We start from the raw sequence: 22,545 nt of genomic DNA on the forward strand, positions 1-22,545 counted from the left end.
GCACACTCGCCGCGGCGCGCCGACTTCCGCGCCTCCCGCTGACCCCGGCGTGACACGCACGTACGTGCGTACGTTCCTGCGTAGTACGCCGCGTCCCCACCCCCCGCCCCGGTAACCGGGGAAGCGGCGGCTGGCGGCTGTGGTGCCGGAGGGGTGAGTGAGGGAGGTGCGGGGCCGGGCCGGGCGGGACGAGGGAGCAGCTCCTCTGCCGCTGGATCAGCGACGTTTCTTGCTCGCCGGAGCTGGCGGAGCCGCGGCCTAGTACGGGTTGAGAGAGCCTGGGCCTGGGCCGCACAAAGGGCCCGCCCCCGTGCCGGGACCCCGCGGCGGGAAGAGCTGCGAGGGGCCCTGCGCAGGGCCCGCGGTGCCGGAGGGGCGCGCTGCGGTGAGGGCGACCTGCGGCCTCCCCGTACGCCTGCTCTGGGACAGGGGCTTTCCGCGACGCCCGGCCCTCTGTCCTTTCCCTTCTGTGGTCGGGGAAGGGCGGTCTCGGATGGCGGGGGTCCGTCTTCTCCTAAGCCACTGCCAAAACCGGGAGCAGCTATGATGGCAAAGATCTGCATTTGTCTCAGGTCCAGGGGATCCATAGAGAAGGAGAGAGCTTTCATCTTCCCTCTCTCGAAGTGACGTTTGCAGGGAAGCAAAGCCCCGCAGTTAGCCAGGAGGGTCACTCTGCCTTTCATCGCTGTCCTGCAGAAACCGTCTCCCTGTGCACTCACGGCAGGGCTCCCTGGGCAGACAGACCAAATTTCGTACTTTTGCAGCTGTATGACACAATAAAAGAGTGATTTTTTTGTTTCGTTTGCTGGAGCGGTGGCAGGGGAGAAGAAAAAGTAAGTGCAGTGAGGAAGAATCCTTCAAATCAGTTGTGGTAACTGAAAGCGTTGCCTGGTATGCTGTGTACATTTTGACCTCTTAGCTGCCACTTATCTGCAGGTGTGAGCGCTGCAAAGTGTGGCAGTACAGGGGGGAAGACAAGACAGCAGAAGCAGCCGTGGAGAACTGAGCAGCAGAGTTTTCCCCAGTGTCCTAGAGAGCTCTGGTCAAGGCTTGAGATTTATTGAGCAAGTCCCAAGCTGGCAAATGTTCTCCATGGGGAGCGGTATTTATTCTCAGATTACTTTGAAGTTATTTCTCCAGCCAAATAATTATTATCTTTTTGGAGGATCCTCAGTGAATGTGAGGATTTGTTTAATGAGACTTGTAGCCTTTGGGCTCTCTAATTATAATGCACTCGAAACCAGTGGGTGGCATTCTGTCTTTGGCTGCCTTAAAGGTATGAATTACTTGACCATGTAGATGAAAGAAATTATTTGGAATGAGACATGTAAATCTTAGTGTATCAGTTCAATCTTCAACTGAGAAAACCAAGTTCTCTGCAGGCTTCTATCATGAAGTAGTTAAAATATACTTTGACAGAAGTAGTTTGGAGAACATCTGTATGACTAAAGATGCTTTCATAAGAAGAAGAGGGAGATGACTTGTTGGCCTTGTCTCAAAGTGGAGCAGTGTGCTGTTTTTTTTAGAGGTGTCTGGATGACAGGAGTGCGGTATTTACAAAGCTGTGAAACACTGAAGGATGGGGCTCTGTGGACAGGCAGAATAAGTACTGAGTTGACGTTTTATCTCTTGTTCCTCCTGATGTTCAAAGTTCTGGCCTTGGGTTTGTTTGTCTTAGAATCTAAACCAGACCAGACAGGCAGCATCTGAAGCAGTCACTAATGGACATGGTCTGTTTAGGAAGACAACCTCCTTATTCTTTTTTTCTTTTTGTGTGTTATGAGTATGCTCATTCTTACAAGAACAAAACCCAAATAAAGCTCATGTCTGTCACATTCCAAAGTCTCTTTATTGTGACTGAAATAATCCACTTGCAAGAAAAATCATGACTGTTTTAACTGCCTGCGGCATAAAAGACATTAATCTCTCCTTTGTGACTTTAACAGATACAGTGGGGGCATCATGAATTGGAATAAAGGTGGACCTGGTACTAAGAGAGGCTTTGGTTTTGGTGGATTTGCCATAACACCTGGAAAAAAAGAGGAGCCAAAGCTCTCTCAGCAGTCTCATAGTGCTTTCGGAACAGCCGGCTCTTCTGCTGCGTTCTCCAAATCAGGACCTCCTCAGCTGCCTTCTTTCTACAAAATCGGGTCAAAGCGAGCAAATTTTGATGAAGAGAATGCGTAAGTAGGATTACTTCTTGGGCTCCTCTGGATTTTAGTGTGTTACAGTTTCCAAGGTCAGAAAAAACGTCTATGACATTTATTTGTGAAGTTTAGGTATTTTAGAGAGGCCTGCCCCAGTAGTTTACCATTAGAGTACCAAGAACAACTGAGCTCCCATCTCTGCTCTGCAGCCAACTTTTGGTGTCACTGAATCAATTATTTGCCCTTTTTCTGGATGTCTGCCCATCATCTGTAAAATGAGAATACATCCTTACCTTTAGACTGGTGTAGAAGCCTTTAAGGTGCTGCAGCAGCCCTGGAGAGCTCCAAGGCAGCTTTGCTGTCTCTAAGAACGTCCTTTAGCTGAGCCTCAGTCAGCTCAGCCTCATTCATGCTGTAGTCTGAGCAAGGCTTTGCCTAAGGTTTTATGTTCATAACTGGAGCCAAGCAGGATAAATTTGTGTGCTGTTTGAACATGGGAACACTCAAATCTGTGTTTTGCTATTAAGCTGCATAAATGTGTTGAACAGAAGGGAGGTCAGAGAACCATCCTATATGCACCAGCCTGGCAGAGGCACCCCAGATCAGTTTCATGACTTCCCTTTGCCCTACCTCCACTTTTAGCTTAAACATGAATAATTTTAAAGAAATACATAAGCCCTGACCTCCTTGTCTGACTTTTATTGTCCATCTCTGTATGGGAAAGGTGAGTCAGCTCAGAAACACTGAAAGACATCACGGTGCTGTAGATTCTGTGCTGACTGGTCCGATTTTTTGTTGGGTTTTTTTTTTCAGGTACTTTGAGGATGAGGAGGAAGATTCCAGCAATATGGAACTGCCATACATTCCTGCAGAGAATTCCCCCACTCGCCAGCAGTTTCATTCCAAATCAGCAGACTCTGACAGTGATGATGATCCTCTGGAGGCATTCATGGCTGAAGTGGAGGCAAGACCCAGCTCGTGCAGCGTTTATCAGTTTATGTAGCCATTCTTCTCTCCAGTCAGGAACAGCAAATGTCACTCATGGCTTTGGCTACTGTATTCAGAATATCACTTAGCTTTTGGGTTTTGTGTAAGATGCTGCATTAATTAGAACTCAGAGGTGGATTAGGTGGGGAGAGGGTGGATGTGATTTGCAGTAACTTAACTGTTTCACTGTTTTGAGCTCATCAAGGCAATATAACAAAGAGCTTTGTGTGTCTCTAGATTTTAAATGAAGGGGTTGTGCATTTTACACTAGCTGAATTGAAATGATTTGTATTTACCCTGAGCTGTTCCTTAGCTGCAGTTCTGTTATTACCTGGATTCTACCAGAGTGTTTTCAGGAGGAATGCAGAAAATGTATTTTTCCAACATTGCCATGAAGTTACAGGATGTGAATTTCAGAGATCTTAGTAGGAGAATTTAAGCAGCATCACAGAATATGGAGCAAGAGAAAGTTTAGTCCCAAAAAGTGTTATCTCTGGTGGGGTGGTGTAGTTATTTAGGAATGTTTTTCCCTTCCATGTTTTATCATCCTGATGTTTTTTAACATCCTGCAATTTTATGACCTGGTAGGATCAAGCTGCTCGAGACATGAAGAGACTTGAAGATAAAGACAAAGAGAAAAAGAATGTTAAGTAAGTCCCCTTTGATAATTCCCATGCTTGCCTGTGTCTCGTATGGTGCTAAGAGAATTCCTCTGCACTTTGTTGATGATGGTTGTTCTGTGGATAATATAACAGCATTAACCAGTGCATGATAGCCCTCATGGTAAATTCTGTGCAATAAAAACTGCATAGCAGGAGGGAAGAATCCATGGCAGCATCCTACAGTAAAATGTGACAACACTAAGAATTGTCTCACATGAGAAACCTTTCTAGGGCATACAAATTGGGGCAGCACATTGTACTGTTACCACCTTCCAGATCAGAGTAGTTCTTTGTGCCACGTCCTCACAGAGAGCAGGATGCTGTAGTTTAAAATGTCATTGCTGTGAGCAGAAAAACTCTGTGCTGCTGTACGTAGTATTGGAGATTCTTCCCAACTTCAACTGGGTTTTAAGACCTTCCTTGTAAAGATGATGTAGCAGATAGGATGTGACAATTGAGATACTAAATTTGGAGTACAAAAGCAGTTTAAAGGCATTTTTTGCAGGGTAGGTACCTGCTTTGACCAAGAAAAAAGCTTATGAGGTTGATTCTTGCTGTGAATGTCAGATGTATTTGGAGAACTTGCATTGCATGGGGTTGATCAGATTATACATGGTCCTGACACAGAACACCGGATCCATATCACCACCTGGGGAAGTTCTGAACTGGATTTGCTCTTCCTGGCTCATATTCCTCTTCAGTTATGGGACTCCTGTAGCAGCAGCAAGAGCATAGACCAGGATGATCTTTGATGTGGCTTCTACTGGGAAGATGGAGTCCTAATCTTTCAGTCCGTTAATAGAAGTAAAAAGAAGTCTTTGCAGGGTTGCTCTTGTGGTTGGAACCGAATATGAAAACTCCATGGGTTGGGATTATGAACGTTACTGAGTTTTTAGTGTTGTGTCTTCCACCAGAGAGGGAGCTCAGCACTAATCAAATGAAAGTATGAAGCTGAGTTTGTGGAACACTTGCAGGGAAGTTTTTTTTTTCTCTGCTTGTTTTTCCAGGGGTATTCGAGATGACATTGAAGAGGAAGATGACCAAGTGAGTTCCTATGCAGTCTTTCTATCTTCTTTTTTGTTTTATTTTCTTTACCTTCCCTCCCCAAATATGTAACCAGCAGGTGCAAAGAAAACTCCAGTACCCAGACAATTCAGCAGGAAGCTCTAGTAGGTCCCCTGCTGTCTCTGTCCTAGATGGTTCGCTTCAAAAGTAGAGTAACAAGAGGAGACATTTTTCATTCTTTTTAACTCCATTTAAGAAGATTTTTTTCAGGCAATTTGAATTCAACTTCCTGTACAGCTTTTCCAGTGTCTGAGGGCCTCATAGAATCAGCAGAGCCAACTAACACAGAGGCTGTTAAACTATGGAGGCTATTTGCAGGGAAAATTCCTGTCTAAGGACAGGAATCAGTCTGTTTGCTCTTTATTTGGAAGAGTTCCAGTTCTGATCAGGGACTACAAGCATCACTGGGCAGAAATAATAAACAAAAGGAGGGACTTGATTGCAAAATGTACCTTGCTATCAAGTTGGAAAGTCAAGTGAGGCTGGGGTTTTCTTCACAAGAATGCCTTGGTGTGCTGATGAGATTCTGTGGGAACCACACGTATTTGTGAGCTGTAAGAACGAATGTGAGCCAGTGTGTGCCCAGGTGGCCACCACAGCATCCTGCCTTGTATCAGGAATAGATGGCCAGGACAATGATTGTCCCTCTGTACCAGGCACCGGTGAGGGCACACCTTGAATACTGGGTTCAGCTCACTCCAAGAAGGACATTGAGGTGCTGGAGCATATCCAGAGGAATGCAACAAAACTGTAGAAGGGTCTGGAGAACAGGGCTGGGCAGCTGAGGTACCTGGGTTGATTAGTCTGGAGAACAGGCTGAGGGGAGACCTCATTGCTCTCTACAACTCCCAGAAAGGGGGTTGGAGCTAGGTGCAGATTGATGTCCCAAGTAACAAGCAATAGAACAAGAGAAAATGGCTTCAAGTTGCACCAGGGGAGGTTTAGCTTGGGTGTTAGAAGAAACTTCTTCACTGAAAGGGTTTTCAACCACTGGAACAGGCTCCGTGGGGTTGTGTTTGAGTCTTCAACCCTGTAGGTGTTTAAAAGCCTCAGAAATGTGGTGCTGAGGGATGCGGTTTGGCACCCGATTTGCTAGAGTGGTTGGACTTGATCATCTGAAAGGTCTTTTTCCAACTGAAGCAATTCTATGATAGCATGTGACAGTGATTTGTAACTTGGGCCTGTGTTGAAGGACTCTTCTGAATTTATTTGTTTCCTGTTTTCTGTTGGTTCAATTAAAAAAAATCAATTTTCCTCTCTTAAAGTCTAGTTAGGGAAAGTGGAGAAACATCTCTGATGTAGTGTGTTTAAAAGGTGTAAGCATCATGTGCTCACTAACCTGTTCTCTGTTTAAGTGTTGGTGTTTTGTTCATGTGGAAATGAGATTCTACTGGTCTTCATAGAAGGAGTTACTAGGCAGAAATTGGGGGGTTAAAAGCATTCTGTGGTCTGTCGCTGTAGTTGTTTTCTTCCTTTGTGCTTCTGGACTTAGCTGTTGGGGATTATTAGAAGAATCAATGCTAGTGAAGGTGATTTTTTTTTCCCCATGGTGTGTGTGACAGCAAGCAGCCACCTAGCACACACATCACTTCAACAGATGTGTAAGTGTTTTTGTGGCCTGTTGTATGTGATTTTTACTGCTATGTTTTACTGCAGGAAGCTTATTTTCGCTACATGGCTGAAAATCCCACTGCTGGTGTGGTCCAAGAAGAGGAAGAAGATAACCTGGAGTATGATAGTGATGGGAATCCAATCGCACCATCCAAAAAAATCATTGATCCTCTTCCGCCTATTGACCACTCAGAGGTAGGAATGAGGTTTATTCCATCTGGTTCTGTCTGAGGCACTCTGGAGAGCAGGAGCTCAGAAGCAGATTGAAAATGTTTCTGTCCCTCTAGTATTTCAGTGCTGCGCTACCTAAGTCATCCAAGATCCTTGAAATGGCTTCATTAAATGGATGCTGCTGCAGACAGATAGGAGCTTCTGGCAAAAAGGAACCTTTCCCCCCAAACTGTAAGCGTGCAGAGAGAGCCTGCAGGCCTGGACTAACAGGTGATTACCTTTGCAGATCGAGTATCCCCCATTTGAGAAGAACTTCTACGATGAGCACGAGGAGATCACCAGCCTCACCCCGCAGCAAGTGGTGGAGCTGCGCCATAAGCTAAATCTCCGGGTAAGCTGCTCACAGAACTCTCTTCCTAGGATCTTTTGGGACTGTCTTAGTAGTTCTAAAGAAGATTTTCACAGGAAACTCCAGCTTTTGAATACCGAACCTCTTGGCTACCTTTGGTTTAAGTGAGCTTGATTGCTTGATTTCCTCTGCAGTCTTCTGCTCTAGCGAGGCCACACCTTGAGTATTGTGTTCATTACAGGAGGGATGTGGAGGTGCTGGAGCGAGTGCAGAGGAGTGCAAGGAAGCTGGTGAAGGGCCTGGAGAATAAATCTTATGAGTGACTGAAGGAGCTGGGGCTGGTTAGTGTGGAAAAAGGGGAGGCTGAGGGGGGACCTCATGGCTGTCTACAGATACCTGAAAGAATGTTGTGGAGAGGTCGGTGCTGATTTCTTCTCACAGTTTAATAGTGATGGAACCAGAGGGAATGGCCTCAAGCTGCGACTGGGTAAGTTTAGACTGAATATCAGGAAACGTTTTTTTCCAGCAAGACTGGTCAGACATTGGAATGGGCTGCCCAGGGAAGTGGTAGTCACCAACCCTGGATGTTTAGAAGTTGTTTGGATGTGGTGCTTTAGGATATGGTTTAGGGTCCGCCTTGTAGAGTAGGGATGTCAGTTTGACTTGGTGATCCTTAGAGACTTTTCCAACCTGAATGCTTCTGTGGTTCTGTGAAAGTCTTCTCGGGATTTGCCAGAGCAGGCACTGAAGTTTGACAGTTGTATGGTGCGTTCTGGTCTAAAGAATGCCAGGGATGGGAATTAAAACTGAAAATATTATCTGAATAAATGAATGCTTCACTGTTTGTGACGTGTTGGTGTACTGGCTTTCTGTGAAGGGTTTATCTGGGGAAGAACAGTTGCAGGGGGAGCGATGTTCACTGTTTAGCAGATTACATTGATTGGCAATTTATCAAAGTCTTTATTCCTGGAAGTCCTATTTCCACATCTGATATTTACATCTGGTTAAATTCCATCTATTCAAAACAGCAGAAAGCCGTTTCCAGAAACATGGAGACCTTTTCTTCCATTTTTATACAGTTGTTTTTTCTCTTACTGTTTGTGAACAAAGATCTTTTTCTCTTTCTAAGGTTTCTGGTGCCGCTCCTCCAAGGCCGGGCAGCAGCTTTGCTCATTTTGGCTTTGATGAGCAACTTATGCATCAAATTAGGAAATCTGAGTATACCCAGCCCACTCCTATACAGTGTCAGGTGAGTGTTGTTGCTTCTGTAACATCTAAAGAGGACTGACAGAACACATCAAAGGGCTGTAAGATGCGTACAGTTCCTGTTCCCTGCATAGAGCTGTCACAGAGAAGGATCATCTGTGGTTTTGTAGGGAAATAGCTTTGAGTAAAGCTTTTGAACAAAGAGCCATACATTGACAGCTTTGTTGCTTTAAACACCTTGTATTTGAGCGTCTTAGGACTAAAGAGCTGTTTTATTGTGGCAGTTAGAATAAACACCCCGTTAGCAGGACTGTTTAACTGGTCCTTTCTTGGAGAGCCGTGCAGGCAGAAGAGCTCCTACTGCACGTGTGGATTGCTTACCATAACTAACTAAGGTTATTAGTGATGGGATTACAACCACACCACTTCAGATGCCTTTCTTGAAGCATTAGAAAATTACATGGTGCTGTGTCATGGGGACCTTAATCCATGCAGTTTAAATTAAAGGTGAGGCCAAGAGGGGTTCTTACAGCAACAGTAGGGATGAGCTGAGAATTTCAGCACTCAAGAGTGGTTATAGAAAGAACAGGCTCAGAGAATTTGCTTTTATCAGTCTTACATCTGGACAAGATGCATGTAAATAGTTTCTTGGGATGTTGTACTGTGCCCAGACATTGATTTCATGTAGGGCACCAACAGTTACGGTATGGTGATTGCTTCCAGCCTGTAAAACCAACTAATTCAGCTCTAAACTTTGCAATAAAACCATGGAAGCATCAACATAAGTTGCTGTGAGCCCTCTGCAATGTGCTTTCCTCTTGTTAACAGAGTTTTCATGTCATACCTAGCATAAGAATATGTTAAGGTTGGCATAATTTGGGTTTGGAATCTCCTTATTTTTAGGGTGTTCCAGTTGCACTGAGTGGCAGAGATATGATTGGGATAGCTAAGACCGGAAGTGGTAAAACAGCAGCCTTCATCTGGCCGATGCTGATTCACATCATGGATCAGAAGGAGCTTGAACCAGGGGATGGTCCCATTGCAGTGATTGTCTGCCCAACCAGAGAGCTTTGCCAGCAGGTAAGGTGTACAGCAAGCATAAATGCGCCATGCAGTGTTCTTAGAGGAGAGAATAAAACTGTGTCCAGAAATTGAGGGAACCTCAGTAAACTGTGAAACACCTCTGTGTGTTACTGCCATGTCCCCAGCATGAGCTCACAGTTCTCTCCTGTACAGAATCATACAACAGTTTGGGCTGGAAGTGACCTTAAAGATCACCTAGCTCCAGCTCCCCCTGCCGTGGACAGGGACACCTCCCACGAGAGCAGGTCACTCAAGGGCCTGTCCAGCCTATTTCTTCTAGCTTGAAGGATCATTGCAAATCTGACAGTGTAAATTTTTGCACAGTGTTCAGATGTAATTTCTAAGTGTTGGGATGAACGCATTGCCACAAATTTTATACAAGAATGGAGCCTGCAGGTTAAATTACAGTTGGATGCCTAAGTAGGTTTCTCAAATTACTGAAATATTCAGCCCTGAGGATCTCTGATTCAGCTTCATCAAGTTAGTAGCTGAAAAGTGGGGAATACTTTCTCAAATCTTGCTTGGCTTGGGCTGAAGCCTGGGGCAGAGTGGCTGGAAAGTTGCCTGAAAGAAAAGGACCTGGTGATGCTGATTGACAGCTGTCTGAACATGAGCCAGTGTGTGCCCAGGCGGCCAAGAAGGCCAACAGCATTCTGACCTGGATCAGCAATGGTGTGGCCAGCAGGAGTAGGGAAAGGGATCATACCCTATACTGGGCACTGGTTAGGCCACAGGGAAACCAAACTGGGTTCCATTTTGGTTTCCTCACTCCAGGAATGACATGGAGAGGCTGGAGCAGGTCCCAAGAAGGGCAACGAAACTGGTGAGGGGGCAGGAGAACAGGGCTGGTGAGGAACAGCTGAGGATGTTTAGTCTGGAGAAGAGGAGGCTGAAGAGACCTCATTGCTCTTTACAGCTCCCTGAAAGGAGATTGAAGTGAGGTGGGGTTGGTCTTTTCTTTCCACTATCAGGTGATAGAACAAGAGGAAATGGCCTGAAATTGTGCCAGAGGAGGTTTAGGTTGGAGATAAGGAAAGAATTCTTTGCTGGAGGAGTGGTTCAGACATTGGGATAGACTGCCCAGGTAGGTGGTGGAGTCACCATCTCTGAAGATGTTCTAGAACTGTGTGGACAGTTCTGGGGACACAAGTTAATGGTCATGGTGTTGGGTTGATGGTTGGGCTCAATGACCTTGCATGTCTTTTCCAACCGAAGAGTCCCTGACTCTCAGATGCAGCTGTGATGTGCTCTGTTTCAAATTCTCAGATCCATTCTGAATGTAAACGCTTTGGTAAGGCCTACAACCTGCGCTCTGTAGCTGTGTATGGAGGAGGCAGCATGTGGGAGCAAGCCAAAGCCCTGCAGGAAGGGGCAGAGATAGTTGTCTGCACACCAGTAAGTACCTCTGTGCACCAAGAGAATTGTTATTGTTCTTTAACTTTTTAGTACCATTGGTGGTGCAGAACTTGTTCTCTGATCAGTGCAATCTGAGTTATCAGATGTTGAGAGCAAATGGACTCCCAGGAGAAATTATGAGGGAGATTAGATATGATCCTCAACAGAAGACAAAGGGGCAAGTGAGATCTGCTTGAATCAGTGTCATTTGTGCACGATACCAGCTTCTGGTTACTGAGGCTTCAGTTCATGAGGACAATTCCCAGAATGCCATGAACTTGAGTCCCATCTACCCAAATCAGTAGAGCCTGTGGCAGTAATACTGAAGGGCTGAAACATCAAATCAGAGTGGTGTTGGTGCTGAACCAGTGGTTTTAATGAGGATCACTGTCAGCTGGCTTTGCTTGTTGAAAAAACTAGATGCAAACTTAGCCAAAGTTAGGCAACTGATGGCTGGAAGAAGTTTCGATGTGGCTGTTTATTGGGATACTAGGCAAAAAAACAAAGTATGAAGAACCCTTCTGCAAAAACTATGGGATTAAATAGCAAGTTTACATTTAAAGTTGAGTTATAATGAAGAATGGGGAATTTTAGGATCTCAGCATTGTTAATCTGGAAAAAAAAGTCCTAAAATTTAGCTCATCGAGTACAGCTGATGAGAGTTTTAGCAATCTGTTTCTATGACTTGAATATTGACACTTGTAGGTTGAAGCCTTGAGATGTCTTCTGTCATAAGTCTTTGGTAGCTGAAAGTAAAAAGCAGTTAAGTGTTGGAAAGTTGCAGGTGTTAACATTTTGAAATATGCTTTAACTTGCTGTTGGTTGGTTTGTGTTTCAACAGGGTCGTTTGATTGATCACGTGAAAAAGAAAGCTACAAACCTTCAGAGAGTCACTTACCTTGTGTTTGATGAAGCTGACAGAATGTTTGATATGGGGTTTGGTATGTAATGAACACAGGGCAGTGGTTTGGAAAGCAGTGGTGTCCAGCTCCCACCTGAGTAGGACTGTTGGTAGCCTCTGCAGCTTCACAGACTTGGTCAATACATTAAGCAAACACTGTATAGGCAAAACTCATGTTTAAAGGTCTGGTATCTGTTGCTGTAAAGCGATCAGTGAAGTTGGGCTGATGTTGAAGTCCACAGACCCCGATTTTAGTCTTAGAGTTGCTGAATAACTTTTAGGCAAGTCCCTTCTCTGGTTTGATGTTGTAGGTACAAACTAAGGGCTAAAGGTGTTAAACAAAGTTTTTACTTACTTAGAAGAGATTTGATCATTCAGATCTGGATGATTTTTGGATTTGTGGCCAAGAATCATGGGACACAGCAAAGTTAACAGCACTAGAAGATCACATAAGGAAGGAGATACTTGTAAGATATCCAGGGTATGCACAGATCCAGCTGAGATTTTTGCCAGGGGGATGTTTTTTTTCTGAAGGAACATGCAAAAAATGCTTTATACAGCAAAGAAGCTTCCATTGTGCAGCAGAGAGCACCAGGAAGTCACAGCAGAACTGGTGAGAGGCACTCGTTGCCTCTATGGGTATTTATTAAATATAGAAAAGATGCTGTATTTTGGGTTGTTCTGCTAAATAATGAGCATGTGGTGTTGATGAGAACATTTTCCATCTCCTCCCCAGAATATCAGGTCAGATCCATCGCAAGCCACGTACGTCCTGACAGACAGAGTAAGTCTACAGGTGTTGCTAAGTAAACTCCTGGGAGCTGGAGGGGGCTGTGGTGGACTCCCAATTAATAATCGGCAACAGAGCTTCCATTTGTCATTCTTGATGCAGTCACAGAATTCCAGTGTGGTGGGGGTTAGAAGGGTCCTCTGGAGGTCATCCAGTCAAACCCCTCTGCTAAAACAGGGTCACCCAGAGGAGGTTGCCCAAGATTGTGTCCAGGTGGGTTTGGAATCTCTCCCAAGAAGGAGACTCCACAACCTCTGAGCAGCCTACTGTAGGGCTCCAGCACCCTCATGATTTTTTCCTTCTAGTCAAGTGGAAATTCCTGGGTTCCAGCTTGTGCTCATTGTGCCTTGTCCTGTCACTGGACACCACTGAGAAGGGTCTGTCATCAGAAAGTGCCTCAAAGATGATCAGAGGGCTGGAGCACCTTCGCTGTGAGAACAGGCTGAGAGAGATGGGACTGTTCAGCATGGAGAAGGAAAGGCTCTGAGGAGTATCTGAAAAGGGCCTACAAGAAAGCCAGGAAGGGACTTTTGACGGACTTGTAGTGGTAGGACAAGAGGCACAATGGCTTTGAGCAGAAAGAGGAGAGATTGAGACTGGGGATTAGGAAGAAATTCTTGACAGTGAGAATGGGGAGACATTGGAATAGGTTGCCCAGGGAGGTTGTAGATGCCCCCTGCCTGAATACTTTCAAGGCCAGATTGGATGAGGCCTTGAGCAGCCAGGTGGAAGGTGTCCCTGCTTGTGGCTGGGAGGTTGGAACTGGATGATCTCTAAGATCCTTTCCAGCCCAAACCATTCTGTGAATATGAAATGTGTTTCCACTTTGGGCAGTTCAAGTAGTGTGAGAGACTCATTTCATTTGAACCAGTACAGCAGATCACAGCTTCAGATCGCTGATAAGCTCCACGAGGTCTGTGCAGTAGTTTCTCAGCTCTGCAAAACAATTTATTCAAACACTGCCTTTTTTATTCTTTCAGCCCTCTTGTTCAGTGCCACCTTCCGTAAGAAGATAGAGAAGCTGGCCCGAGATATTCTGATTGACCCCATTCGAGTTGTGCAGGGAGACATTGGAGAGGTAAATCCACAGCACTCCTAAGACACAGAAATTAAACATCCTCTCTGTTGCCTGAACTTTAACTTGAACTCCAACAGTCATCATTTCTGTTTAAGAGTAAATATTTTGTGCTTAATCAAAATAGTGAGGGTTTAGTTATGTTTTTTTTTGCCTTGAGCTTTCTTACTGCCAACAGATTTTCTTCTAGTGATGGGAGGTTTCCTCAAGCAGTGAAACAACATTAATGCAGAAACTGATAGCAGTGAAACATGAATACAGCATCTGGTTTACTTTTTTCTTTTTTATTATGTTGAGTCAATGGATCTGTCCTTTTTTTGTCACAAAGCTACATAAATTAAAGCTTTGGCAGTGAAAGGTTTGAAACTCTTAATGGTTTTCAGCTTTTTTAGTTGGGAATGTTGATTCTGTCCTTGTTGAACAGTAGCAGCTGAACTGCTGCAGACCAGGGATTCAGTGATCAGTCTGCTGTGGGCAGGTGACACTGCTGTGAGGAAACTATAAGGTATACATGAATATATATGGAATATATGAAATATATGAGGAATATATGAAAACTAAAGAAATTCCACGAGGTGGCTGCAAAACGCTTTTCTTCTTCTAACCATTTCTCTCCCTTTTTGCTGTGTTGGTTTGGCTTTTTTTTTCAGTCAGTGTGAGGTATCTCTATAACAACAAAAAATGTGGCTACCTGAAGTCTCTTCTTTCTTGGAAGCTAAATTTTGCTTAAGAAGAGAAGCAGCTTTCCTAGCTCAGTCACAGGGTTTCTAGGATCTAAATCATTACTCTGAGAACAGCATCATTGGAATAATTAATATTTAAATGTATGAAAACTAAATCTGTCAGAGAAACTTCCATCTGGTGCTGTAAACTTCACTGCACTGTTAGTACTTGCAGTGTGGACTGTATTGGAGAGTCTTTTTGTATCTCGAGTCCTCCTGACTCTGAAGACAAGTCACAGCTCAAAGGAAGACTTTCTCTGATCACCACTTGAATGCTCTCCTGGTGAGCATCCTCTCCATCCCAGACCTCCTCTGTTACAGTCTGGTTTAAATGTCAATAGCATCTGTTGTGAGAGCATCTAAAGTGCAAGGAGATAGTAGCATGCTAAGCTGCAGCCTGTCAGAGGCTGCTTTGTCCCTCTCAGCTTTAGCAAAGAGTAACTAATTTACCCCTGCCTTTTCTGCCCTGTCAAAATGAAGTAGCCAGCAGCTAGACAAGAGATGAATTCTTTTTTAAAGGAGAATTTTGGTCTCCTGCTCCTCCATTTTTTAGTCTCACACCTGGTTCAAATTGCTCGTTTTATTCTTCCAGCTGTGTTTATTTGCCACACTGCCCTTTCTGTCCTTGCCTTATTTCTCCCCTTAGGCAAATGAAGATGTAACTCAAATTGTGGAGATTTTCCCCTCTGGCCCTAGCAAGTGGAACTGGCTGACTCGGCGCCTTGTGGAGTTCACCTCTTCAGGGAGTGTTCTCCTGTTTGTCACCAAGAAGGCAAATGCAGAAGAGCTGGCCAATAACCTCAAGCAAGAGGATCATAATCTGGGGCTGCTTCATGGTGACATGGACCAGAGTGAGAGGAATAAAGTCATTTCAGAATTCAAGAAGAAGGGGATCCCAATACTGGTGGCTACTGATGTGGCAGGTATGTGATGCTCTAGGAAACAGCAGCTCATACAGATTGTGGACAGCAACAGAAAGGCTTCACGCACTTGAGCAGAAGGCAACAAATTTGGCTTCTGCATCTGCTGTGGTAGAGATGTTTTTTCAGAAGTACACAGTGTTGGAAAGAGGCTTTATTTTTAAGTTCTTCTGTTGATGTTTACATTACAGTCTGACAGGTGGGTGTTAATATACCACAAGAAAATAAGCTGTTTCTTAGGGAAGTCAGCTGCCACATGATGCCTGCTTAAATGAAGAGGGGATGGACACACTTGACGCTTTCTCTGCAACAGCTTTAGTACCCAGCTGTTTAGCTGCACAAAGAGTGAATTTCAGTATCCTTTAATAAATCCCCTCTCTTCCTTGGGAAAACAGTCACTGAGAGAGATCTTTGCCGTCTCCAGTTCTGTGAGCTCAGGGGTTGGTGTCCTTTATACTACTCTTACAGAAGAGATTGGTGCGCTTAAGAGTTTCAGCCTGCAAAGGGTGTCTTAATTCCTTTTGTATGCTGGAGCAGAACAAAGTGACATCACCGAAAGTTAGGGCATGGAAGGGACCTCAAAAGAGCATCTAGCCCAGCCTCCCTGCCAGAGCAGGATCACCAGGGCAGGTCATACAGGAACTCATTTAGGTGAGTTTGGAATGTCTCCACAGAAGGAGACTCCACAACCTCTCTGGACAGCCTGCTCCAGGGCTCCAGCATCTTCACAGTGGAAAAACTTTTTTCCTTCTGTTCCCACGGAACCTCCTCTGCTCCAGCTTGCCCCTACTGCCCCTTGTCCTATCATTGGGCATCCCTGAGCAGAGCCTGGCTTCATCCTCCCAACACTGCCCTGCACATCTTTATCAGCAGCACTAAGGTCACCCCTCAGACTCCTGCTCCAAGCTACACAGCCCCAGCTCCCTCAGCATGTGCTCAGAAGGGAGATGTTGCACTGCCTTCAGCGTCTTTGTGGCTTTGTGCTAGACTCTTTCAAGCAGCTCCCTGAGGGCCTTCTTGAACTGAGAGGCCCAGAAGCAGCCACAGTATTCCAGATGCAGCCCAACCAGGGCAGAGAAGAGGGGAAGGAGAACCTCTCTTAACCTATTAACCAGAGTCCTTCTAATACACCCCAGGATGCAATTGGGCATATTGCTAGTATGTATGGGATTGCTTGGAGTTAATTTGGGATGATCCCACTTAGTGCTGTGCTGCTCTTCATTCCAGCTCGTGGGTTGGATATTCCTTCCATTAAGACTGTCATCAACTACGACGTAGCTCGGGACATAGATACACACACCCACAGGATTGGCCGTACTGGGAGAGCTGGGGAGAAGGGAGTTGCCTACACTCTACTGACTCCCAAAGACAGCAACTTTGCTGGTGATCTTGTCAGAAATCTGGAAGGTGCTAATCAACATGTTTCCAAAGAGCTGTTGGATCTGGCAATGCAGGTATGCACAAGCAAAACTTGAGTAGGGGAAGGTTCCCTCCTCAATTAGCGCAAAATCAAGAGCTCAGGGACTTGTTTCTGACTCTTGTCACATGTCACCAGGGGCCTTTTGGTGGTCCATATTACTTTTAGTCAGCCTTGTATTTGTGATGGCCTTGAAAAGAGTCCATGGAGACATGAAGATTTTGGAACATGATGTGTAATCCTTTTTGGGATCAGGCACTACCTAGGAAGTTCAGATCTGGCTGATGGCAGTAGAGGATTCCCATTCCAGTGTCTCGTTACAGATCTCAGATTTTGAGATAAGTTTGTGGTGGGCACTTGAGAAACGTAGCTTAGCTGGAAGCTAAACTAGAGAAAACTGACTCTGAAAGGGTTGCTGCTTGGTCATTGGTCCTGCTGGGCAGCCAGGCAGCCTGGCTGCATGCAGGGGTGACAGAGCTGAAGGAATTGTGCCTGTGCCACTGTGCACAAGCTCCTGAAGTTCCTGTCTTTTACTACCTGTGTAGCTGCAAGGTAGCAAAGGCTTTTTGGTAATTCCCAAATTCACAGGTGGATTAGCTTGCTTGTGGCTTTATTGTATCTAGACACCCTCGGGAAAAATCCCTCTGCAACCTTCCTGTAAGATGCCTTCAGCTATTGGAAGGCAGCTCTAAGGTACCCCTGGAGGTCTTCTCTAGGCTTCAAGAAGCTTCAGACCCACCTGGCAGAAGAGAGTAGAACTTAGTGTCAAAGTGCTGTCACCTGCCCCAACAGCCATGTTATTAAGAAATTGTTTATTTCTGGTTTTCTTCTGAAATGCTCCAACCCCTCTCTGCTGCACACACTGCTGAAGAGCTGCATTTGCCTTTCTCTTGTGCAGAACCCCTGGTTCCGGAAATCGCGTTTCAAAGGAGGAAAAGGCAAGAAGCTGAATATCGGTGGTGGTGGTTTGGGGTACCGAGAACGGCCGGGGCTGGGATCAGAAAACTCTGTAAGTAGAGATGCTGGAGAGGTTGTTTTTTGCATGTTTTTTGAATTCTTAAACTTATTGATTGCTCATTAATTTTTAAAAGTCTTCATATTGGAGCATAGCCTCTGCTTTCAAAGGAGTTTACAGCCCAGAATCTCTCATGATTTACATCAGCAATATCTCAGGTGAAGCTGTGCTGTTGCCCTCTTGTCAAGATCACCTTCTTTAGGACCAGAGTGACCCCAGAAGGTTTGGAGACTGTTTCCAGTTCAAAATAAATGCTAATAAATTACTCAAAAAGCTGTTTTGAGGCTGATTGTTAGCAGCCAAAAATCTTGCAGCATTGGAAAGGCTTCCTCAGGTGTATTCATGCTAGGAAAATGGCTCATTGCCTGTGTGTGGGGGGACTGAGCTGAGCTGCTGACATCTTGAACACATCATCTTCAGCATTTTTCAGAAGCCACAGCTGAAGTCTTGTTCTCTCTTTGTCCTGGCCATAACCTCTGTAAATCTCCATGTGGTAGGATTTTGGTTTGTGCTGCAGGGAGCTGGTAGATAATGGTTGTACCAGTGAGTTGCTAACGATGCATCTTGCCGTGCTTGTCATCCTCAGGGTCACTGAGAAAACTCTTCTGCTGCTCAGGGCTTTCCAGAAGCCTCAGAGAACAGTTGAGATGGAAGTATCTGTGTAGGATAAATGTCTCCAGTTGTCCTCTGTCTTTTTTTGCACAGGACCGTGGCAATAACAACAGTGTGATGAGTAACTACGAGGCCTACAAGCCATCCACGGGGGCAATGGGGGACAGGCTTACAGCCATGAAAGCAGCTTTCCAGGTAGGTTCGATCACTCAGAGTGTAAGTTCCACCTCTGGAGGAAAGGCCCTCTCCTATAAACACAAGCTGGGAGAGTTGGGTTTTGGGTTTGTTTTTTTTTCACTCTGAACATGCAGCAGCAGCGTTGGGTTCAGGGAAGCTGAGTTTGGTAGTCCTTGGCCATGTCTCATCCTTTCTCAGCGTGCACTCAGCACTGTACTCCAAAGTGGAATAATTAGCATGCAGGGTGGACTCAACAGCTTCCACAAAGTTAACTTGCCAAACTTAGTTTTTCTGCTCTCTTTCCCTTCTGGATCCTGCTCCCAGGCTTGATCCCATTTGGGTTGCTTAGCAGCAGTAGCAGAACTGAACTCAAATGAAAGAGGCAACAGAGAAACCTTTTCAGTCTAAAAATTAACCCCGTGGTGTAGGAGTTCCCTGGTTTTTGTGCTCTGGTAGCAGGTGGCCGTTGCTAATTCCAGCAAGAATTTCATCACTGCAATGCTGTCTCTTTTTGGGGACCCTTTTGGCTAGGGGCTCCCCGGGATTCTAGACAGGCTGCAGGTTCTGTGGGGCAGTGTGGAGGCAAACATGCTCTCTGGTTTTTTTTCCCTCTCTTTCTGGCAGTCCCAGTACAAGAGCCACTTTGTTGCTGCGAGCTTAAATAATCAAAAGACTGGTAGCTCCTCTGCTGGGGCCAGTGGCTGGACCAGTGCAGGGAGCTTGAACTCGGTACCCACGAGTTCAGCACAACAGAATGCTGCAGCGAGCCCTGACGCCCAGGCTGCCGCTGCCAGCGCAGCCAAGGGTGTGCCAGGCTTCACCAGCACGGGCAGCTTGAGCAGCGTTCCCGCCTTCCCCAGTGCGGCAGGCCAGGGCTTCAGCAGCACAAACGCCAGCACCAACAGTCGGGAGGGCGGCGGCGGCGTTGCCAGAGAGCGCTATGACACCCGGAACAGTCGGCACGGCGAGGCCCCGCGCCGCGGGGAGGGCGGCGGCCGCTACAACGACCTGCAGCGGCACGGCGAGGGAGGCGGCCGCCACAGCGACCCCTACCGGTACGGCGAGGGCAGGCACGGAGACAGCCACCGCCACGCCGAGGGCCGGCACTTCAGCGAGGCGGGCGGCAGCAACCGCAACAGCGCCGACAGCAGGAACAGCACCGACGGCAGGAGCAACGAGAACCGGAACGGGGAGAACAGAAAGGAGCCCAGCAGCCGAGACAACAAGACAGATGGCTTTGCGGTGCCAGAGCCCCCGAAGCGTAAGAAGAGCCGGTGGGACAGTTAAAAGCTGGGGTCTGCAGCCTGGCGTCTCTGCAGGTAGCGTTGTCTGTTTTCAGAGGATTTCTTGGGGGTTCTGGTAGCTGGTTGGTGAGCAGCTGGGGAGAGGAAAGCCATGAAAACTCCCCGCGGGAGTCCGGGCCGGTGCGTCTGCAGCAGATTCACTCTAGCAATGTGTACACACAGTGCTTAGGCAAACAAAATTCATTCTGATACAGCTCCGTGGGTTCTGCTTTTGAGACATTCAGTGCTCAAGTGACTCTCTGCTGGATTTAAAGAGATCTTCTTGACCAAGAAAGAAGCTGGTTCACACCCTTGGAAGGTTAGCTAACTCGTCCATAAAAGTTTAAAGCAGTCTTTTATTAACCAGCATTCCCATATCAAAAACAGTCCCTCTAGAGATGCTCAGGACCCACCTGTTCAACTTTAATCCCAGCAGCTTGTTCACGATGATGATTTCTTCCCCAAACTCTTCACATTATCCACGAATAATTTGGCCTCTGAGTTGCCCCTCGCGTCTCTGCCGTCAGCTGAGAAAGGAGCAGTTTGCATTGCTGAGGTGGGGTGGAGCTAGTCGATGGGTTTTTTCTTTTTGTGTTTTATGGAGGTGTTTGAGGGACCTTCTCCAGCCCAGCCAACCACAAATCCACGTGTAGTGCAGGGTGGACTCCCTGCTTTGTTTGTGGTCACTACAGCAATCCCAATCCCATTGCCCAAGTGTTGTTTTATTTTTCATTGAAACAATCTCTTCTGTCCTTATCACCCTCATGCTGGTGGAAGCCTGCATAGCAAACTCCTCTCTCTGCTGTGCCTATGCACCCTCTGTTATGAGAGGGTTCAGTGCTTAATTTCCAAGAAAAAAAGAGAAAGGGAAAAAGAAAAGGTAATCAAACCACAGCAGTCCAAGGCTGGTGTCCCCCATGAAGTGTGGCTAAACAAAGAGGCTTCATTCCAGAATTCAGGGACCTGCTGCTCAAGAAGCCTTTAGGGAGAAGCTGAGAAGTGATTGATGGCAATGGCACAGCTCAAGAGTTGCCCCATGTTGGACACATGTAGTTAAAACTGTAAAACCTTGCTTGCCCCTTTTTAACTCGTCCTGTGTGTTGCCCGTTTTCTAACTCTTTTTTTTGGCACCCTAAAGGTAGGGCAGAACTCTTCTGTTGGAACATGTCAGTGCCCACCTCTGCCTTGGTTCTGCTGACAGAAGGATCAGAAGCTGTCAGGGGTTTGTGACATTGTGATGTGTTCTTTATCAGCTGTGCATTTTCTTTCTGCTTGCTCTAGTAAATGTTTTATTACTGGGAAAAGAAAAAAAACAATCAAACCCATCCCTAGTATTTGCTTTTTTGTTTTTCACTTCTGCCTTGGGCTGGGCTGGCATTGGGATGGAGTTCTGGGGGGTGGGACTCTGCCCCTTTCTTTCACCACAGGTTGTGGATTGCAGTTGATAAAAGACCCGAGGCTTCCTGTGGTTTTTCCTCAGTATCATTCACCACAAACTCTTTTGCAATCCCTATTTTGGCCTCAAATCCTACTAGGGAATGGATTTTTCTCCATGTTACAAGTGAGAAGGATACAGCCCAGGGCATGTTGCTTATCCCAGACTTCATGGGTTGACCTGGAGTCAGAACTCAGCAACCATCTTGTGATCTGCTTTGCATGAGTATAGCTTTCAGTTAAGAGCATGAGACCCCACCTGGAATGCTGTGCCCAGGGCATGGATCTTCTGGAGAGGGTCCAGAGGAGGCCACAAGGATGATCAGAGGGCTGCAGCACCTCTGCTGTTCAGCTTGGAGAGGGGAAGGCTCTGGGGAGACCTTAGTGCAGCCTTCCAGTACCTGAAGCAGCTGCAGGAGAGCTAGGGAGAGACTTTTGACCAAGGGCTGTTAGTGCCAGGATGAGGGACAGTGGCTGTGAGCTGGAAGAGGGGAAACTGAGACAGGAGATGAGGAAGCAATTCTTTAGAGAGAGGGTGGTGAGACCCTGGAACAGGTTGCCCAGAGAGGTTCATAGAAGCATAGAATCAACCAGGTTGGAAGTGACCTCCAAGGTCATCCAGTCCAACCTAGCACCCAGCCTTATCCAGTCAATGGCACCAAGTGCCTCATCCAGGCTTTGCTTGAACACCTCCAGGGATGGGCACTCCACCACCTCCCTGGGCAGCCCATTCCAATGCCAATCACTCTCTTTGTGAAGAACTTCATCCTAACATCCAGCCTAGACCTCCCCTGGCACAACTTGAGACTGTGTCCCCTTGTTCTGTTGCTGGTTGTCTGGGAGAAGAGACCAACCCCACCTGGCTACAGCCTCCCTTCAGATAGTTGTAGACAGCAATGAAGCCACTCCTGAGCCTCCTCTTCTGCAGGCTGCACACCCCCAGCTCCCACAGCCTCTCCTCATAGTGTTTGTGTTCCAGGCCTTTCACCAGCTTTGTTACCCTTCTCTGGACACTTTCTAGTATCAAGGTTGTGGACATCTCATCCCTGGAAGTGCTTAAGAAAGGGCTGGATGAGGCTTTGAGCAACCTGGGCTAGTGGGAAGTGTCCCTCTCTATTGTGGGGTTGGCTGGAACTGGATGAGCTTTAAGGTCCCTTCCAACTCAAACCACTCTGTGATTCTAAGACATCAGCTTGACTGTTTGCCCCCCTCATTATCCAGGTGGAATCTGTTAAGCTTCCACTTGAACTCTCCCATCGCAGCGCAGGCAGAATTCTTGTGGCAGGGGTTTGAGCTCTGAATATTCACTATCAAGACATGTTCTGGGGCAGACGTGGCAGGGGTTTAGCTGTTGCAGTCCTCTTATCACACTTGAGATTTATCACTGCACAAAGAACTGAGTTTCAGATAAAACAGTCACTCTAAAGCCTAAAGCTGCTCCCTCCCTCCCCGGCTCTCATCTTGCTGCCCCTGGGAGCTGGCATGTGGCATGTGCTTGGGTTTCTCGTCCTCTTTGGAACTCA

General features: G+C 46.4%; 1 protein-coding gene across 1 annotated transcript; it reads left to right on the top strand.

The window, feature by feature from the left end:
• The first annotated feature begins 40 nt into the window (after nucleotides 1–40).
• Nucleotides 41–20,913, top strand: DDX42 (DEAD-box helicase 42). Its single transcript, XM_064174664.1, has 18 exons — nucleotides 41–153; nucleotides 1,947–2,183; nucleotides 2,961–3,111; nucleotides 3,723–3,784; nucleotides 4,804–4,840; nucleotides 6,518–6,667; nucleotides 6,930–7,034; nucleotides 8,122–8,241; nucleotides 9,102–9,278; nucleotides 10,548–10,676; nucleotides 11,518–11,617; nucleotides 12,314–12,361; nucleotides 13,348–13,445; nucleotides 14,811–15,087; nucleotides 16,312–16,538; nucleotides 17,400–17,510; nucleotides 18,222–18,323; nucleotides 18,930–20,913. The coding sequence occupies exons 2-18, from the start codon at nucleotides 1,963–1,965 to the stop codon at nucleotides 19,590–19,592; spliced, it is 2,778 nt and encodes a 925-aa protein (XP_064030734.1). The 5' UTR covers nucleotides 41–153; nucleotides 1,947–1,962; the 3' UTR covers nucleotides 19,593–20,913.
• The last annotated feature ends 1,632 nt before the right edge of the window (nucleotides 20,914–22,545 follow it).

Source organism: Pogoniulus pusillus, chromosome 40 (genome assembly GCF_015220805.1).
Source record: "Pogoniulus pusillus isolate bPogPus1 chromosome 40, bPogPus1.pri, whole genome shotgun sequence".
In the NCBI taxonomy this organism is placed as follows: Eukaryota; Metazoa; Chordata; class Aves; order Piciformes; family Lybiidae; genus Pogoniulus; species Pogoniulus pusillus.